A 15331-nucleotide genomic window follows, 5' to 3' on the forward strand; every position below is an offset into this window, starting at 1 on the left:
AATCCATTAATTGGAATAAGAGAGGTTGATTTTGTTTTCTGTTTCCTATTCCTGTGAAACACATGTTTTTGAGACACTTAAGCTATCTAGAATCAGTGATGGTGCTACAATAATAACAATAGCTGCTGTTTTTGATCAATTTTAGGTGAGCTGAAATCTTTGGCCCCTCTTGACCGAGAGAAAATCCCTGCATACAACTTGGTTGCCCGAGCCACTGATGGTGGTGGCAGGTTTTGCCAATCAGAAATCCATCTTATTTTAGAAGATGTTAATGATAATCCACCAGTGTTTTCATCTGATCACTACACTGCATGTGTCTATGAGAATACAGCCACTAAAGCTTTGTTAACAAGAGTCCAAGCCACTGATCCTGATGTCGGTAAGTGGGAAACATTGCAAACAATAATTAACATTCAGGAAGACTCTGTGGATTGGTGGAATTGCAATACAGATTAATTTTTCTATAGCTACTTTTCTTCATTTCTCCCTCCTTTATCTTCTTTATGCTCCCTATTTCTTTCTCTTCTATTTCTTTACATCAAAATGCTTGTGGTTAAGCTTGACATAATGGTGTTACAAACAGAAAAGCATTGCAGCAGCCACAGAAGCATGTAGTCTTTTATTTTCTTGATCAGCAATAGCTGTGTTCAGGGGTAAATGATCATTTTGGGGGTAAATTCCAGCTTTTTTCCTCCAGTGGTCTCACCTCTTTTCTTGAGCTGTGATTTTGAATTCCCATGCCACTGTTTATGCAAATAATATAGTTACATGCCATACACCTATACCTGATTAATCATAGCTTTTCTAGAGTTTCATACTGCTCTAGCTCCCATTCGTTCCAGCTGATTACTTTAGCATAAAATTATTGTTCACTGTGAATGTACATTATAAGTGTTTTGGTTATTTAACTGCACATTCTTTGAAAGTGTAAGAGTTTATTATATGAAGACCTTAACCTTGAAATCTGAGACCAAATATAAATATTTAAAGGAGGCCTTTTTGCATAACACAGTGGTAAAACCTACTGAATATCAGAATTTTTTATGTCACTCACTTGAGTCGAAATAAATAAATCCCTTAGTTTATTTTTTTCTTCCTCTGTTTGCAGATGTTTTGTAAAAACTGTGGCCTGAGTAGTTTCACATAAAAAGATCTTTCATTCAGTGAAAAAGTATTTCATGTCAATTTTTTTTTTTTTTTTGAAGTACACTGCATGCTGTAAGTCTCAGCTGTTACTGAGGCTGATAGTGTAAATATACAGGAATCCATAAAGGAGCAGCAAATATTCATTAATGTATCTATGAAGAGCTGCATTATATGCCTTGGTTGAAAAGTGACAATTAAAATTATGTGACTGTTCTGTAGTGAAAAGCCAATTACTGGTAGTAAACTACTGAACCATCTGAAGAGACAGTGTTGTCATTTTCCACTGTTGTCTTAATTACCATTTTTCTTGTAGGTGAGATGACATTCAAGGAGAGAGGGGACATAGAAATAATTAGAATAAAAATTTGTCAATGAAAGTTCTTGCTAGCACCAATTTTACAGAATAAAATGGTTGGCAGTGAAAAAAACCCCAAACCATGAGCTACCTTTCCTCTGAAACTAGAAAAGTTAAAGGGAGGGATGCATGTAATGAATAAGAAGGGACTATGTACTTCCTTAATTATTAGACCTGTAAATTAAACCATACATTGTATCATATGAAAGCGACTTAAAAAAACTCCCTAAAACTGGATTTTGTTTTAATTACTGTTCTGTTAGTCCCTGCTAAAATCGCTAATTCCCTATTGCTGCATAATGAATGAGTTCAGGTGGTGTAACGTTCCCATGAGAGAAAAATTTATTATTGATATTCCTGATGGGTTATGATATTCCTGTAAGGTTCTGTGAAGCGTTATCCTGAAAGCATCATTGGAGCCAGTAAAATTCATACAAAACAATTTTTAACATTCAGGACACATCTTGTGATCAGTCTTAGAATTTGCCCATTCTCCGGTTTTGGGCTTTGAAGAGCCATGTACTGTAAGGATAGGAGCATGAATACTGAAGCCATTGAGGTAAAACTTGAGAGAAGTCCATTTGTGATCTGCAACTAAACACAATTTAACAGAAACCTGAAAATACCATGGGCAGACACTGTTGGATAATTAAGACAATTTCCAGTTCACAGGAAAACAGTGTTATATCTGCCTTGTGCCTTCAGTGTCCCTTGAATTTCCTGATTGCATTGGACCATAAGTTGTTGTTTAATATATTTTTAATTTAGATACATACTTAGCAACCAGTTGGACACACTGAAGAAGAGATGTGATTCTTCTTCACAATATTCAACAGAAGAAAATGGCTTTAACTGTTTAACTGTAGTAGCACACAAGCTCATTTTCCATAACCTCTGCATATAGCTAAGGATCTTAAATTAAATGATCGCTTGGAGAGAGAATATACATAAGTCCATTTGCTAAGGCATTTTAGTTATTTTAATCTAAAACAATTCTTTCTCCCGTCCTGCTGTAATTGAAAATTTTTAATATTTCCACAATATGGTATTTGCTATTTAGTCACCACCATGAGGTTTGGAAATGTTCAAACTAAGATATGAAAGAGAAATGCTGGGTTTACATTTTTTTAGAGACATTCAGAGAGAGCAGTGAATTTTCTGCCTCCCACTGTCTCCAAATCAAAGTGCTAAATGACTCCATTCTGTTCAAATTAAGACACAAGAAGAGCTGGAGTGAACGTAGAGGTGTAATTATCTGAGCAAAGCCATCAGACAACTACAGTATCAGCCTGTTTCAAAGGAATTAGGGTCATGCTAGAGCAGCAACACTGAGGAAAACTACATGGGACTTCGTGGCAAGCATGATGTTAAAAAATTAATAAACTTCAGAATAAACCTGAAGCCCAAACCTGATCTGCAGGTGCACATTCATTTCCAGTGCTGCTTGTCTTTTCTGCATGCACACAGTGTTACGGCCTTGCTTGTGCAGTATAAGAATGAATGACAACATCGTCCAAACTCAGCTGTGCTTTAAGTGATGGTTAAATCCTGCCTCACTCACAGCTGCTTTACTTTGTGAAGGAACTCCGTGCTCAGGCCTGTTTCCGTGATGAGTGATGGTGTAGTCTGCCAAAGGCAGAAGCACTTACTGTACTAAAAACGAACAGTGCGTTTATCCCTCTGTCTGCAATCTTCATCACCACTGGGCCATCAGCCATCCAGATCTGTAGTCAGTTTAGTGATTTCACTGACCGACTGATTTTTTCCTGAATTTATGATGAATACAGGTTTCCAATTTTGCTCAAAATGGGAACAGCCTTGTCAGCCAGCTCTATCTTGCCTGCCACTGCTGCCTTTCAGCTTCTGCATTAGCCTGTGGTTAAAGACATGGATGGTAGTCATCAAACAGGTCCTCCCCCATTCCCTGCACAACCAACCAGTACAGATAGACTAGCAGGAAAATACAGACATGTAAGTAAAAAGTTGGCAGGTGTGGCCTTTATTTGATTGCAGAGTTCTCTGCAGTGTGCAGACTGCCTTTCTCTGTTCTCAGCTGTCCCTCTAACTAAGAAAAATAATAAGCAGTGTGCTACTTTATTCAAAGCAGTTTCTCACTTTTGTGCATAAGTTGCAGAAAAATGGGTGTTGAAAGCCTAATTCAGGGAGCCAGGATAAGATTTGAGATGTTCACAGAGATGTTTATACAGCTAGGTTATATGGGTCAATTGTGGCTGAATTTGGTTGTGTTCTTTAAGCTGTTGTATAGAGTTAAATATTATTTGGATGAGGATTTACGAGAAAGATTCTGTCATTGTCTGATTAGTGCATTTGTGTTTAATCTGGATAGTTTAAATCAATCCAGTCTCTAATCAGTTTGATTCTTGATGTGGGGAACTAATTATTCACTTCTTCACACAAAGTGGAAGAGCTGCAGCAGAAGAAACACAACCCTTCTTAGGGAAGCTGTTTGACCTTCTAATTAGGAGACATGAGATTCATAACCCCAACCTTCTCCACCAAGAAGTATAAGCGTGAGCAGCAGGGGAAACTGGCAAACTGGGGGAAGCAATACCATTTTCTTTCAGCTTCTGATGGGAAATTTTATCTTGGATTTCAAAGAAATCTGTGACAAAACTGATATTTTTCTTTCAAGGTTTGACCTCACTGATTTTGATATTTCAGTAAAGACTTGGTTTGTCCTAAAAAAGCCCAAACCCAGTCCCTTCCCATATGTACTCACAAGGCAGGTGCACAGGAAATAAGAAATGTCTTTTCCAGGGAAGAATGGTATTATGACTCCTCCTTTAGGTTTCAGTCAGTACAGTCTGGAGAGTACCGACCTCCAGGAGGGTGGGGAAGCAAGCATATTTTATCTTCTTTTTCTTCCTGTCCTTTCCTTGTGAAAATGAGAAAAATTAAGAAACCATTAAAACTATACAAATTAAATATCTATCAGAAATAGCAACCAAGGAACATAGATAGTTCTCTGAGGTTTATCACTTGTAGAAAAGTGATGTAAAACGAAAGTGGTATAAAAATGCTGGCGAGCCCACCACAGAAAAAAGTCAGTTGGTAAGGTTGTTCAGTGGGTCACCACTTTTGAGAATACATGCATGGAAGTAGAGTACAGACTTCAACCTTATCAACAGTGGGCTTTTCTCTTGGAGGAATTAGGGCAACTGAGCCTGATGCACACAGAACTGAGCTTGGGAAGGGGTGAAGTGCTGCCAGGTGAGATTGCAGAAGTGTCAGAGAGAAGTGCAAGACAGTCACAGCTTGATTAGAGAGCAGTTCTCTGAATTATGTGTAATGGTGAGTAAAAAATAATAGAAATGCTTAAGTAGATACTGATTTTGGCATTTTGTGGAAAAACCAGTATACAGCAAACTTCTGCTTGGCATGTTTGTTTATGTTGGGCATGTCACCTGAAATGGGTCTAGAAACTTCTGGGGCATTCAGGATCTGAAAAAGAAGAAAGCAGGAATTGAAACATGAATAAGAAGAATAACAGAGATAACAGGACAGAAGATTTACTAAAATCCAACAGCTAATATGTAGTCAACTTTGGCAATTATGCCATCTAGATGGCATTTCTGGATGTCATCTGAGTTTTTGTAAAATAAATATTACAAGATACTTTCCAGAGGATGATTTATTCTCTTTAAAGCATACATGCTGCTGCCTGTATCTTTACCCACATCTTTGCTTCACTGACTTTTAAAATAGTACTGGGGTTAGTGCACTAATATAGGATATGGAAGACCTGAATCATTAATTTGTTTTTCTCTTACAATTTAAAACAGCATTAAATAAGTAGGGAGTATAGTTTAAGTTGGGGAGCCTTTCCACTGTAATTGAAGTTGTTTTCAAAAAGAATTCAGAAATCTACCATGGAAGAAAAAAAAGGAAAAGGAAAAGGAAAAGGAAAAGGAAAAGGAAAAGAAAAAGAAAAAGAAAAAGAAAAAGAAAAAGAAAAAGAAAAAGAAAAAGAAAAAGAAAAAGAAAAAGAAAAAGAAAAAGAAAAAGAAAAAGAAAAAGAAAAAGAAAAAGAAAAAGAAAAAGAAAAAGAGGGGAGGGGTGGGGAGGGGCGGAGCGGGGTGGAGCGGAGAGGAAAAAGAAAAAGAAAAGGAAAAGGAAAAGGAAAAGGAAAAGGAAAAGGAAGGGAAAAGGAAAGGGAAAAGGAAAGGGAAAGGGAAAGGGAAAGGGAAAGGGAAAAGGAAAGGGAAAAGGAAAGGGAAAGGGAAAGGGAAAGGGAAAGGGAAAGGGAAAAGGAAAGGGAAAAGGAAAGGGAAAAGGAAAGGAAAGGAAAGGAAAGGAAAGGAAAGGAAAGGAAAGGAAAGGAAAGGAAAGGAAAGGAAAGGAAAGGAAAGGAAAGGAAAGGAAAGGAAAGGAAAGGAAAGGAAAGGAAAGGAAAGGAAAGGAAAGGAAAGGAAAGGAAAGGAAAGGAAAGGAAAGGAAAGGAAAGGAAAGGAAAGGAAAGGAAAGGAAAGGAAAGGAAAGGAAAGGAAAGGAAAGGAAAGGAAAGGAAAGGAAAGGAAAGGAAAGGAAAGGAAAGGAAAGGAAAGGAAAGGAAAGGAAAGGAAAGGAAAGGAAAGGAAAGGAAAGGAAAGGAAAGGAAAGGAAAGGAAAGGAAAGGAGGGGAAAGGGGAAAGGGGAAAGGGGAAAGGGGAAAGGGGAAAGGGGAAAGGGGAAAGGGGAAAGGGGAAAGGGGAAAGGGGAAAGGGGAAAGGGGAAAGGGGAAAGGGGAAAGGGGAAAGGGGAAAGGGGAAAGGGGAAAGGGGAAAGGGGAAAGGGGAAAGGGGAAGAAAAGAAAAGAAAAGAAAAGAAAAGAAAAGAAAAGAAAAGAAAAGAAAAGAAAAGAAAAGAAAAGAAAAGAAAAGAAAAGAAAAGAAAAGAAAAGAAAAGAAAAGAAAAGAAAAGAGAAAAGAAAAGAAAAGAGAAAAGAAAAGAAAAGAAAAGAGAGAGAAAAGAGAGAGAAAAAAGAGAAAAGAGAAAAGAGAAAGAAAAGAGAAAGAAAAGAGAAAAGAGAAAGAAAAGAGAAAGAAAAGAGAAAAGAGAAAGAAAAGAGAAAGAAAAGAGAAAGAAAAGAAAGGAGTGAGCATTGCTCTGTAGCCTGGCAAGCGATTTGGTTCTGGGCTCTGTCACAGCTGATTCCATGAAAAGTAATAGTCCATGATGATGTACCCATGTACTTCTCCTTCCTGGAAAGGTGTCCTTACCAGGGACTTCTGTCCAGTCTCCCATAAGGACAGTGGAGGGGCAATGCCCCACATTCCCCAGTTGACTGGCCAGTCCTGAGGACACCTGCAGGTCCAGGGTCAGCCAGTGAGTTGTTTAGGAGAAAACCTAGCTTTTGCCTTCTTAATAAAAGCAGAAGCACTAATAGGAATGCAGAGATACAGCACACTGGACCCCTGAAAAATTGCCAAATAAAAAATAATAGCTCTGTGGAGTTTAGACTTAGCTAGTGTTAGGAGGTAAATAAACATGGTGTTTGGAGATTCTGATAGAAAACTTAGGTTTCTGCCTAAACAAGCCTTCTTTCATATTGTTGATATTGTTGATTTGAGACCTAATCCTTTAAGTTGTCAGTCTGTATGACCCTGTTGAATCTGTCAGAGGGCCAGATTTCTAAAGCTGCGGGTAGGTAGTCAGGGGAACGCAGTCACCCAGCTTGCATTAAAATAATGAAGGTGTATCAAGATGACTTTTAGAGCTCGTCTGTGTTCAGCAAGCAGGAGTCATCAAACCAATCTCATTTCCTTCTGCAACATGTGAAGAGGCCATATAGAAATAAATATGAGTGTTATGGATTAGGTTTAGTAAGTTTTTTGATGTCGTACTGCATGATATTTTTATAAGCAAGCTAGAGAAACATAGGCTACACCAAAGTGTTGCCAGATGAGTTTGTAATAACTGTTACACTGGAGGGATAAGTTAAGAAAGGTACTGGGTGCAACACTGCTCTTATTTTCATTCCTGAATGGATAAGTAGGCATAAGGCCTGTATTGCTAAATGTCAAAAAGCAGAATGGTGCTGCAAGGACCCTGGATAATGCCAAAGTCATAACTGTGGGATTTAGCAGTTGAAAAAGTGGTGTGGAAAAACACAGTGCAAGTCATCAAGATAAATGTGACATCCTGTGTTTAGGCAAGAATAAACAAGTGCACCAGTATTGTCTGACTGACTGGGCAGCAGAACTGCAAAAGGCAGCTCTATTACTGTGAATCATAGGCTTGAGTGTATGTTTTCACTTTCATACTGATGTGAAAAGGCAAATGCTTTAGTGAGATTGGTAAACAAGAGTAATGCTGGAAAACAAAAGTAGTTATTTCTGTTTATTTGATGTTGGCAAATCCTCACCTGAATGGCTGTGTTGTGTGGGGTATAGCCTTTCTAGGAAGATGTGGGCTACCTGGAGATTTATAAGAAAGATCACAAGTCTGAAAAAAAAAGTCAGGAAATACTAAAATGGTTGAGAGGGTCTACCAGGGAAAAGAGCACTGAGATGGCACAGTATAACAGTCTTCAGCTATCAGAAGTAGCTCTGAGGAAGGAAGGAAGTTGACCCTTGTTCTTTTCTTTTTTCTCCCTTGTCTTTTATTAATTTTATTGAATCTCGGCAAAAAGTCAGAGCAATATTTTTAGTTGTAAGAAAAGTGAGGCACTGCGATGTGTTACCCAAGGAGGTTATGCAAGTTCGTGATCAAAGGATAGGCCTGTGTTTGGGGATAAATTGCATCCATCTTTTCTTTCTGCAGGGATAAATTAGATGACCTCACAAGATTCCTACTTGCTTTATAATCTAGTAACTTCCTTAAGTTTTGAGATTTCCAAGATATTATTAACAACATGGAGACAAAGAACTAGACTAGGACAATTGTACATCTTGGATTATGTGGACTGAATAAACCCTGTATTTAAATCGAGTCACTGAAACATATGTGTGTGTGTGTGTGCATGTTTGTAGAGATACCTATATATGTATATACAAACACATTTGAGCACATATATCTATATATATAGTCTGTATATATGTATATAAATAGTCTATATATATAAAATACAAACTATTTGAATACAAGTCCTAGGAGGAGTGGCTGAGGGAGCTGGGGTTGTTTATCCTGGAGAAAAGGAGACTCGGAGGGGGCCTTCTTGCTTTCAACAGCTCCCTAAAAGAAGCCTGTAGTGAGGTAGCAGTTGGTCTCGTCTCTCAGATAAACAAGTGAGAGGACAAGCGGAAATGGCCTCAAGTTGTGCTAAGGGATGTTTTACATGGGATATTAGGAAAAATCTCTTCACGCGAAGGTTGGTTGGGCATTGGAATAGGCTGTCCAGGGTGGAATCACCATCCCTGGAATTGTTCAGAAGGTGTGTGGATGCGCCAGTTGGGGACATAGTTTAGTGGTGAACACAGTGGGGCTGAGTTAACAGTTGGACTCAATGATCTTAAAAGTCTTTTCCAATCTTAATGATTCTGTGCATACTTACATACGTGTATATATGTTTTTTATATCTCTCTCTTTTAATGTGCATTCCACTGCCTCAGGCTACGTTTCCCTATGTTGTCAGCTGCAATGTGTAGCCCTAAATCAGCTGTATACAAAATGGCCTTCCCCACTTCAGAAAAATCATCAAAATAAGGCCTGATCAGCACGAGGAAGTGAATCACTCAGGAGCACTGATGGAAACGAGTATTCATGTCAAGTGATGTAAAACAGTACCCAGGGATATGTAAATGTCTTATAGAAAAGACAGGGAGGGTGAGCCAGCTATCCAAATCTCAACTTCCCACCAAAAAAGACAACACCTGACCCAGCTGAAATGGAAAGCAGGGTTTTAGATAACCATGGATGGTATCATACCGCTAACAGATTATGACTCCCATTTCTGTCCAGTATTTCCCTTCAGTAGGGGGTTGGTTATCTTCATCTCTGCCCTCTGTGGCTCTGCCTTCATCCCATGGTACCATGAATCTCTTGGAGCACTGGTGTGAGTAAAGGCCTTTGGGGTTAAGGCCATTGTTTCCTCAAAGAAAAGGAACAAAGCAGTGAAAGCCTATCTCAGTAGCAGTGTTATTGAACTCAGCCAGGTTTTCTGGTTAAGTTGTAAAAATCACTTGAAATACTTTCCCTATGGGACTATATATTCTTCCACAGTTCAGCAAGGTACTTCTGGCAAGATTTTTCTCTTTCATCTCAAAATGATGGAGTAGAGTACTATAAAACCTGGTTTAGAATTCCTCTTTTGTCTTGTTTGCTGTTAATTTAGTTGTGGACTTTTATTTTCCAATAATTGGCTTTGTAGTTAATATTCGGGTACTTAGGAAAGACTGGAGGTACACACCAGTGTTAATCATCACACCATGAAAGACAGGGGTGGAGGAAGCACAATAATCAGATACCATGTTTGCAAACCACTGCTGGTTGATAAATAAATCAAACTGTGTAATAACTCCACAGTTTTCAGTTGAACTGCACCTCAAATCCTGTGTTCAGTTTTGGGCCCCTCACTACAAGAAAGACATCGAGGTGGTGGAATGTGTCAGAAAAGGGCAACGGATCTGAGGAATGGTGTGGAGCACAAGTTTTATGAGGAGTAGCTGAGGGAGCTGGGGAGAAAAGAAGGCTCAGAGGGGACCTTCTCACTCTCTACAGCTACTTAAGAGGAGTTTGTAGTGAGTTGGGGGTTGGTCTCTTCTCCTGAGTAACAAGCAGTAGGACAAGAGGAAATAGAGCCAAATTATGCCAGGGGAGATTTAGATTGAAGAGTAGAAAAAATTTCTGTACAGAAAGGGTTCTCAAGCCTTGGAACAGGCTGCACAGGGAAGTGGTTGAGTCACCATCTCTGGAAGTATTTAAGAGAAAGACATGTAGACATGGCACTTATGGACATGGTTTAGTGATGGGCTTGGTAATGTTGGGTCAATGGTAGGTCTCAATCATCTCAAAGGTCCTTTCTAATCTGAATGATTCTGTGATTCCATGCTTTAGGCAAGGAGGATACTGATAGTCCTGAATTGTGAATAGAAGTTATTTTATATTCCTGATGCTCTTTAAAGTAGTAATGACATAGAAGTTAGCATGATGTGCATGCCCCTTTGTTTTAGTACAGAAGAAACCAAGAAAAAAAAACTATTTGAGGTACTAGATGGCTGTATGTTTTACAAGCTTTGGCAAAGGGCAGTATTCTATCATATGCTATTACAAATCTAAATAGAAAATATGCTTGCTTATTCCTTTATTTAAAAAAAAAATAGACTGCAATCCTCTTATGGTAATAGTGATTCCCGCAAAGGCTTTCCATGTTCATGATTGACACCTTAGAAATCTGAGAAGTTTAAGTGAGTAAGTGAGCTGACACAACACAGTTTGCAAACATTAATCCCCCAACAGCTGTGGGCAAGCAGTGTGGGAGGATTGTTCTCTTTACCAGTGCAGGAACCATGGTGTTGAAGCAGTTGTTTCCTTCTCACAGAAATCATCTCCTTTATAGTCACAGTAGTAGTAGTCACATTGTCTTTATGGCAGGAATGTCATTGACACACACTTGGTGGACGCTTCTCTGTCAGCAGAGGGTAGCCTCTGGACTAAAGCATTTTGAATTTCAGTAGAAATAATTTCCTATTTCACCTTTGCCTCATGCCTATTCTTTTTTCCAGCATTGGGTCAGGAGGCTGAGTGGAAACAGCTATTGATGTAACACAACACTTTCTTCAGTGCTATTCCTGCCACAGCTTTTTCACTGAATTAATTTTTCTCCTAAGAAGCAAGTATTAAATTCCACCCTACAAAACACTCTGTGAGAAGGTCAACAGACAAACAATATCTACCTCTGTATTTCTCCATCTTTTTTTCTTCTTTCAGCATTCAGGCCAAAAGCCACCAAGGGTTGGTATCCTTGTTCCAACTCAGGTCTTCTGACCTAATCTTCTGTCTTCTTTCTTGTGCATAGATATGCTGTAGTGAGTATCAAATAGGGGATTTGTGCTAGAGAAAAATGCAAATCAGACTAAGCCTCTCCTGCAGTCACAGACATATATGTGTAAAAGATGCATGTTAAGGCCCCTGCTTCAGAGAAGTGTTTAAGAGTATGTAGAAACTGGCAGATACCAAGACTGGCTGGAACAGAATACTAAATAATACTAATTTTACATGTAAATCTCATGCAGTTTGGATGTTCAACTGCGTGCTCTGAATCAGGGGGAAAAAAAATCCCATTTTTCATCATCCCCAAGGCTGTAATTAATTGCTCTAGTCAGGTCTGTCCCTTTTTGTAAGTGGAAGTTCACGGAGGATTTCTAGCAGAAAGAGATCCTCCCCAGCTCAAAATGTTGACTTACCTCCAGCCATTCAGACCCTGAAAACCTTCCACTTCCCAGAGGGTTTTACTCTTTTTCGTGTTTGTCAGTTTGGTTGTTTCAGCTGACAGAGTATTTGGATGCATGCATCAAGAGGCTAAGGGAAGAGGTGAGCATGTTCTCCAGCAGCTGTAGGGCATTCAGAGCCTAGGCATTTCAGCACATGAAGGAATTTCCAACAAGTTCGGGGGCTGAGCTCAGTTCCTCATCTGTAGGACAGGAGTCACCTCCTTGTCAGCCTTGCTCTTTTGTTGAAGGAGGGACTTTTTATTTTTCACATTTGAGATGCCATGGTGAATAGAGGTGTTCTATAGTGATTGAAAAAAAAAAAAGTAAGAATCTGTTTTGTTGCAATATTGCAATTTAATTTGTTTCTTATTTTAAAGACATTTGAACATTTGAAATATACTCTGGTGTCTCAAGCACTGCAAAAAACTTTATTCTCTGAAGAGGCCAAATAGTAATTCCTAATGCCCTTCAAGTAGGTTCTGGGACTTTGTAGTTGTTCTAGCTTTTATGTGCGTGTGATTGAAGAAAGAGTCTCCCAGCTCCCCCTTGTGTGGATGGTCGACTCCTGCTACGTCAAGCAGAAAACAAGTGTGATTTGTGCTGCTTTTGATCAGACATTTCTACAGCGCTTTGCTGCTGGAAAGCAGAATAATACTGTCACAAATTTTAAATTAACAAAATATGCCTAGAAGGGATTGGTAGCTCTTGTTCATCTGATTAATGTCAGACTTGTAAAGTCTGTTCTGCAACAAAAACAGCAGCAAATGCTCAAGTGAGAGATGTTAAAAACAGAGACTCTCCGTTTTAGTGGATCTTTGTGTTTTAGTTATAATCTATTACTGAAGCACCCAGGACCAAATCACAAAATCAACTAGCATCAAGGGACTTGAATTAGCTTATATCTGTGTTCACTTTTAATTAGATTTGAAATGGCTATCCCACTGTAGTGCAGAAAGCAAGTCAGTACCATCCCCTCAGGCCTTATTACTGACAACAACCTTAGCATAGATCTGCATATTCAGCAGCTGGGTGGATAGGTGCTATGTGTTGGGAAATACAGGCAGGATTTTAAAAACATAGGATATATTTCATATCAACAACTCAATTTTTGCTCTCAAGTTGGGGGACTGAGGGATTTTTCTTACTAAAATGTTCATATCCTGGCAGGAGTTTTTGGATGCAACTTTTGTCTAACAGGTATCATCTCACGATAATATTTTGCTGCTCAACAGTGGAATCAAGGCAGCACTGGTAGCAAATATATTCTGTGCCACCTCATGTATTTTTATGGGTTTATTTTTCCCTTATGTACATTTCTGTTCCTTCAAGATGTTCTCTGAGACATTTCCAATTTCAGCACTCTGCCTGTCTCATCTAATTCAATTGTAAGCTCTTCTGAGCAAGGACCATATCTGGATTCTGCTTTCAAGTTTCATAAAACAGCAGTTCTGCAAAGTGATCTTTTTTAGAAAGTATCGTGATGAGGGAAGGAACTTAACTTCTCTATGGGAATTTTTCATGAGAGAAGAGCATGTATGGATCTCCCAAACTTTCAGCAATACGGTACTCACAGGCACTCCAACTTTCATGTGCTCCACCCCCATTGGAAATGGTCAGTCGGATAAGCGAATTTTGCATTAGGTTTCCATTAGATGGGAAGAGGTTTGTGTTTTCTTTATTTCACTGTATCATTTTCTCTTTTGCTTCTCTTTCAGGCGTGAACAGAAAGGTCACCTATTCCCTGGCAGACTCTGCAGATGGTTACTTCTCAGTTGACCAGTCATCAGGAATCATTATTTTGGAGCATCCTCTTGATAGAGAGCTTCAGTCTTCCTATAACATCACTGTAAAGGCCTCAGATCAGAGCATTGTGCTGACTTTGTCCTCATTTGCCACTGTGACCATTACAGTGCTAGACATTAATGACAACCCCCCTGTGTTTGAAAGAAGAGATTATCTTGTTACAGTACCTGAAGACACCTCACCTGGCACTGAGGTCCTGTCTGTTTTTGCTACAAGCCAAGACATTGGTACTAATGCTGAGATTGCCTATCTCATCAGATCGGGGAATGAGAAAGGGAAGTTCAGAATTAACTCAAAAACAGGTTTGTAAAGTGGCTCTTACTTGGAATGCTAATTGAAAGCATCAGAAAAAGGTGAATGCTTTCGGAAGGCTCTTGGACCAAAAGATTTCCAAGACCAGAGGCTCACAACTTGTTAATGTGGAATTAGCTACACAGTTAAAACCAATTTTAGGTTGAAGGTTGATGTCAGTTACAGTCATGCTTAGCTGCCCCTGCTGAAGTGGAGAATACTTTTCTCCATTAGTGTCTGTTGAAGCCAATGTAGATGTGACAGCCCATTAGCCAAACTGTGCAACTCTTATGGTTCGGAACACTTGCAATGTTTACTTGCTTACCAGCTGAGTACAGCCTCAACTGTCTGCACCTTAGAAAGGATCAAACAGGGCTACCAGTACGAAATAGGTGTCAGTCCTAACATGAGATTACTGTTTATGTAAGTGTATGCAACTTCCCTGACTTAGGTTGCTCTGACTTGTCTTTTCTGACAGTTGACTTCAGTGCTGATTTGGGCTGTGGTCTTTTTGGTTATACATCACAAATTTTAAAAATATACTGCTGCTTCTCTTTACAAAATACCAAGAAAAACTATCATATTTGGTGCAAATGGCTTATTTTCTTGGAATTTCCTTAGTGGGGTATATTCTTTATCCTTATTAAGGTTTTAGTCCATCAACTATGGATCGAGCAATACAATCGTGATTTTGAAAGCTGAAGGTAATACTTGAATGCAGCTGTAATAACCAGTAACCTGGAAAATCTCAAAATGATACATTGTGTCATTTATATAATTGTGTGCAAAAATCATTCCCCACTCTGCAGACACCACTGCCTTACATGGAAGGGACTTAACATAACTGTGTGTTGTCTGTCATCTGCATACTGTTGATTAGTACTAACAAAATTTAAATATAAATACGCCTAGACAGAGATACTTAACTTCACAGTTGATAATGAAGCCAAGGAAATAAATCAATAAAAACCCATAATGAACCTTAATCACATGGGGGGAAAAAAACCCAAAACTAGAACTATATAGTATTCATTAATATCTGACAGCTCTGTTATTATCAATTTAGAGGAAGGAGCTCAGTTTCTAGACAGCCAGGTGGTGATGTAGCATGCCCAATCAGAGCTTGAAAAATAATGTCCCTCACACCATTTATCAGTGGGAACTCTCTGCTAGCCACTTGGAAGCTTCTCTTCAGGGCTCCTGCTTTCAGCAAGTCATGCTGAAAGGTAGAATTCATTTGGAGAGAGCCCAGACAAGATTAAGAGGAATGATCTGAGGTCTGTAAAATGTGACTTATGAGGAAAGACTGAAGGATTTGAGGCTGTTTAAGCTAGAGAAGAGAAGACATGCTGTTAGTATTCAGGCC

General features: G+C 39.0%; 1 protein-coding gene across 12 annotated transcripts in view; it reads left to right on the forward strand.

Moving 5' to 3' along the window:
* Positions 1 to 15331, forward strand: part of FAT3 (FAT atypical cadherin 3) — a 413377-nt gene that overhangs the window by 345045 nt on the left and 53001 nt on the right. For all 12 annotated transcript variants that reach the window (XR_010428221.1, XM_064645040.1, XM_064645033.1 and 9 more), the window contains 2 exons: positions 146 to 379; positions 13587 to 13976. Coding sequence is in view for 11 of the 12 variants with exons in the window: in XM_064645040.1 (XP_064501110.1) it covers positions 146 to 379; positions 13587 to 13976 (624 nt within the window). In the remaining variant the exon portion in view is untranslated. The remainder of the gene's footprint in view (positions 1 to 145; positions 380 to 13586; positions 13977 to 15331) is intronic.

Source organism: Pseudopipra pipra, chromosome 2 (assembly GCF_036250125.1).
Source record: "Pseudopipra pipra isolate bDixPip1 chromosome 2, bDixPip1.hap1, whole genome shotgun sequence".
NCBI lineage: Eukaryota > Metazoa > Chordata > Aves > Passeriformes > Pipridae > Pseudopipra > Pseudopipra pipra.